Below are 4,674 nucleotides of genomic sequence, written 5' to 3'. Positions count from 1 at the left end.
CCCCATCCCTACTCTGTGTTCTCGAGCCGCGTCCACTCTCGGGTGACACGGCTTTGGCCCCCTGTGTGTCTCCGGGTCCCCGCTGGCCCTCTCCTGATCCTCTGGGCTTCCTGACCCGCCCGTAGGTGTGAACCCCAGCGCCAACTACCACGCCCTGTACCGCTACTTCGTGGAGCTCTGGATCTACCTGGGACTGGCCTGGCTGTCGCTGTTTGTCAACTGGAAGGTGAGCATGTTCGTGGAGGTGCATAAGGCCATTAAGAAGCGGCGTCGGCGGCGAAAAGAGTCCTTCGAGAGCTCCCCACACTCCAGGAAGGCCCTGCAGGTGGCGAGCGGTGCGGCGTCCAAGGACGTCAACATCTTCAGCTTCCTGTCCAAAAAGGAGGAGACTTACAATGACCTCATCAAGCAGATCGGGAAGAAGGCTATGAAGACAGGCGGCGGTGGGGAGCGGGGCCCGGGGCCGGGGCCCCCCAGGGGTGGGCTGCCAGCCCTGCCCGCCTCCCTGACCCCCCTGGTGGTCTACTCCAAGAGCCAGGTGCCCAGCTTGGAAGAGGTGTCCCAGACGCTGCGGAGCAAAGGACACGTGTCGCGGCCCAGTGGAGAGGAGGCCGGGGCTGGACCCCCCGAGGAGGGCTCCCCCACCTCCGAGGTGTTCATTAACCAGCTGGACCGCATCAGCGAGGAGGGCGAGCCATGGGATGCCCAGGACTACCACCCACTGATCTTCCAGAATGCCGACATCACTTTTGCGAATGAGGAGGCTGGCCTGTTGGACGAGGACACCTCCAAGTCCTCGCTGGAGGACAACCTGGCCGGCGAGGAGAGGCCCCAGGAGGGGGCCACAGCCGAGGCGCCCCTGAACCTGGGCGAGTTCCCCTCCTCGGACGAGTCCACCTTCACCAGCACAGAGTCGGAGCTCTCCGTGCCTTACGAACAGCTGATGAACGAATATAATAAGGCAAAGTGCCCCGAAGGCACGTGAGGTGGGGCCGGCTCCCCACCCCGCTTCCAAGGCTTCTATTCTCAACCTGGGGCATTCTGCCATGGCTGGGACCCTGGCCCCTGGTGGGGGGGCGCAGCCCTGGAACTGGGAGTGGGGGGCCAGGGGCCGCCCTCACCTTCATCCCCTGCAGCTAGATGCCACAGGTCAGACATGGCGCCCAGGACAGGCCTCTGTTACCCAGCAGAATGGGTGCCCTGGTAGCAGGAGGCATCTGTCCCGAGCGTGGCTGGCATATCTGATGGTTCACAGACACGTGGGCTGGCAGGGCCGCTCCTGGCAAGGCTTGCATCCACGGGGGTCATTGTCCTGTCATTCGGTTAAGACTGTCGCACGGCTCTCTTAGGTCGGGGGCCTTGGCCATGTGAATTCACCAGTATTAACGGGCTCCTGTGTGCCTGGCACCGAGAGAGTGAGAGTGGTGTGAGAACCTGGGGTGGGGGGCTGGGCACTTTAGCACCTCAGGGCCCTGCCTGGGGTTCATGTTTAACCGTCCCCCAGTCCCACCTCGTCAGCCTGGCTGGCACCCCCTGCTGCAAACCTCAGGAGGGAAGAGTCTTCCTAGGGAAGGGGGTGGGAAGCTAACAAGGCAGATGCTGAAACACTCCTGATAACAGGGCAAGTCCCAAGCATGGCCCACGGTCCCACTTGCGGACTTAGTGGGACGGAGCCCAGCCCAGCGCCCTGTTCCCTCAGTCACCCTTCGGCCAAGCAACAGCAGGCAGCCGAAAGCAGTAAAGAGAGGCTGGGGCTCCAGGAGTTGCAGGAGTGGGCTTATTCTGCCCCGGCCCCTGCCCCGCCGGCTCCTCATTCCCTGTTCCCTGAGAAGAAGGGCCTCGCCTCTCCCCGGATCGCTCTTGGCTCGCAAGTGGGGAACGGCTAGATATGTGAATCCAGCTCCTCCCTCCAGCTGCTGCGTGTGTATGCATGCGTGTGCGTGCATGTGTGTGTGAGAGAAAGAAAAGGATTTGCGATGGGGGGAGCAAAACGATAATGTGAAACTGTATACAGACTGTTTCTGGCGAGGGACTGGCAGCATTCTTGGTTCTCCGAGATATGCACCCTAGAGCCAGCCGCCTCTGCCCTGCATGTTTCATTTTGTTCTTTTGTTAAATGAACTGCTGTTTTTTTAAATACCTGACATCTCTTGTTGGCTTCAGAGCCAGAGCGGGGAGGAAAGGTGAAAGAGTGGGGTCCCAAGGATCAGGATGTCTGGTGTTCGCTCTCCTACCCTTCAACCCAATTGGACCTTTCTCGGTGACCTCAGCCAAGGTCATGGTGTCAGAATAGGGGGAGGGCATCGGTCGCAGGCGACTGCATGCTGGGTGTCACCCGAACACCCCCTCTGCCCCTCAGGCCCCTCTCCAGTGGTGTGGGGCCAGAGAGGGCCGGAACCCTGCCCACCCGCAGCAGTGAAGGTGATGGGCGTGGGTATCCACACCCCACTCGCCCCTCGCCCAGGGGTGTGCTGGCCTGGCATTGGGGTGGGAAGGAGCGGCCTTCTGTCTTTCTGTGAAATGTTTTAACGAGTTCGTCTTAGTGTCCTGACCCCACTTGGCTGGGGTGTCACTGGCTGTCCTGGAATCACACACACTGTATACATACTGGAAATGATGTAAAATGTAATTTATTTTAACATTTTTACAATAAAATGTGAGATGGACAAGCCAGCCTGGTGTGTGCTGTGGGGACAAGGTGGGGGGCAGTCCGGGAGGGATCGGGACAGGGGGCACTAAGGGCAGCCTGGAGGTCAAGGGGAGAACTGGAGTAGTCAGGAAGGGAGCAAACTAATCAAAGAGGTGGGGAGGTGGAGAAGGGGCAGGCCTCGTGGAGGAGGTGACAGCTGGCAGGTCCAAATGAGGACGGGGAAGAGCCTCTCAGAAGGGGTCCAAGAACCAGGAAGGAGTCAGGAACCAGGGGAGAGGAATAGGGGGACTGTGGCTGGCTGGTGTCACGGGTCTGCCAGGCCCTGCTCTACACACTTTACACAACAGTCCCGTGAGGTAGGGATTACATCCCCATTTTACAGGCAAGGAAATGGGCCCAGGAGGTGACTTGGGCAAACCTGCATAGATGGTGAGCCTGGGTTCAAACCCATGCAGCCCCCAGGACCAGAAGAGAGCAATCACCTGCTTTGTCATTGCTTGTCTGGCGTCCCCTGAAAGGGTGTCCAGGTAGGGAAACTCAGGAAGGACCCTGGAGACCAGGCCTTCTGAGGTCAGAAGGACAGGCTCAGCTGGGCCCATCTGCATCCTTTAAGACAGGGGTCCCCACCCTCTGGAATCTGATGTCTGATGATCTGAGTTGATGTAAGAATAATAATAGAAATAAAGTGCACGATATATGTAATACACTTGAATCATCCCCAAACCATCCCCCCTCCCCCGGGTCCATGGAAAAATTGTCTCCCATGCTCATGGTGTCAACAAGGTTAGAGACCGCTGCTTTAAGGAGGAGGATTTGCAGACTTTGTGGTCTCAGTGGTTTTGAGACTGGTCCCCTTCCCACACTGCACAGGACATTCATTAGAAGTTTGAATCTGTTGGGAAAAATGGAAAGTTCTGTGATTTCAGGAGTGAAGTGCATTTTTCATGAGGGTGTGACTGTGTTTATAGAGGATCATATGTCTTTAAAATATCAGCGGGTTCTGCAAGGACTTGATACCATCCATCCCTTTGCCAAAGCATCTCTCCACCTCCCTGCCTCCCTCCCTCTCCCTCCCTCTCTCTCTCTCACACACACACACACCCACCCACCCAAACTTCTCTGGTTTGCTATAGGCCCTTACAGCCTCAACATATTGGAAAAACCCAAACAAACTTTCTGGCCAACCCAATGACAGTTTTATTTACTACCTTAGCACGTGGCCATCTCACAAAGCTCCCCCACCCGCAACCCAAGTGGCTCCAAGCACTCCCATTGCACAGGGCTTTTAGCCCCCTTTGCAGTGAAGGACACAAAGGCTCTCAGAGTATGACTTGACCCATCACAGTTTTGTACAGTTGCTCACAGATAGAAGGAGCAGAGTTGTGGTCTCAGGCCACTGTGACTTGTCGAGATGAGTCAAGAGCTTTCTGAGTGGAGCTTTCTAGCAACAGGAAGTGGGGGACAGCAGCTGGAGCCGAGGGTGGGGCCCAGGAGGGATTCCTGAAGCATCAAGGGCCGAGGAGGGGTACCCTGTGTGGAGGAGGGGTGCGCCTGCACATCTGCCATTGTGCCCATGAACTCCTGGGGGATAGCAGGCGGAGCACGTGGTTTAGAAGCTGAGAGGATCCTGGGAGGGAAATCCCCCTCTTAACACTGCATCCATAACCCGAGCAGGATTATGGGGGTGGATTGTCAAACCCTCAGAGTTTTATGGGTTCTGGAGCAGACATGCCCACTCCCAGCGGTCCTCCAGGCCTGGATCTTCCCCTACCCCCTCCCAAAAGCCTTCCCACCCTGGTTCTGAGCCAGCACCCCACTGTCCAGCAGCAACACCTGGACTCTCTATTCATTCCATTAGAAGGAATTCTATTCATTCCTCCATCTAGTGCTCACTGAACACCCATCCTGGACCACACCCATCCTGGACCAGGCTGTGTCCTGGGCACCTGGAAAACTCCAGCGTGTAACATGAACAGAAATCCCATTCATGGAGCCTACTGTCGAGTTCCCCTTGCTCTCATTTC

At 57.3% G+C, this 4,674-nt stretch overlaps 1 protein-coding gene across 2 annotated transcripts in view; it reads left to right on the top strand.

Annotated features, from left to right (window-relative positions):
* KCNK5 (potassium channel, subfamily K, member 5) overlaps positions 1 to 2,669 on the top strand; it is a 40,926-nt gene extending 38,257 nt beyond the window's left edge. For both annotated transcript variants that reach the window (XM_010848696.1, XM_010848697.1), the window contains exon 5: positions 126 to 2,669. In XM_010848696.1, coding sequence (XP_010846998.1) covers positions 126 to 985 — 860 coding nt within the window. In that variant the 3' untranslated portion in view covers positions 986 to 2,669. The remainder of the gene's footprint in view (positions 1 to 125) is intronic.
* The last annotated feature ends 2,005 nt before the right edge of the window (positions 2,670 to 4,674 follow it).

Source organism: Bison bison, unplaced genomic scaffold (genome assembly GCF_000754665.1).
Source record: "Bison bison bison isolate TAMUID 2011002044 unplaced genomic scaffold, Bison_UMD1.0 scf7180017864270, whole genome shotgun sequence".
Classification (NCBI taxonomy): domain Eukaryota; kingdom Metazoa; phylum Chordata; class Mammalia; order Artiodactyla; family Bovidae; genus Bison; species Bison bison.
Note: the sequence above shows the minus strand (reverse complement) of the source record. Positions and strands in the feature narration are given on the sequence as shown.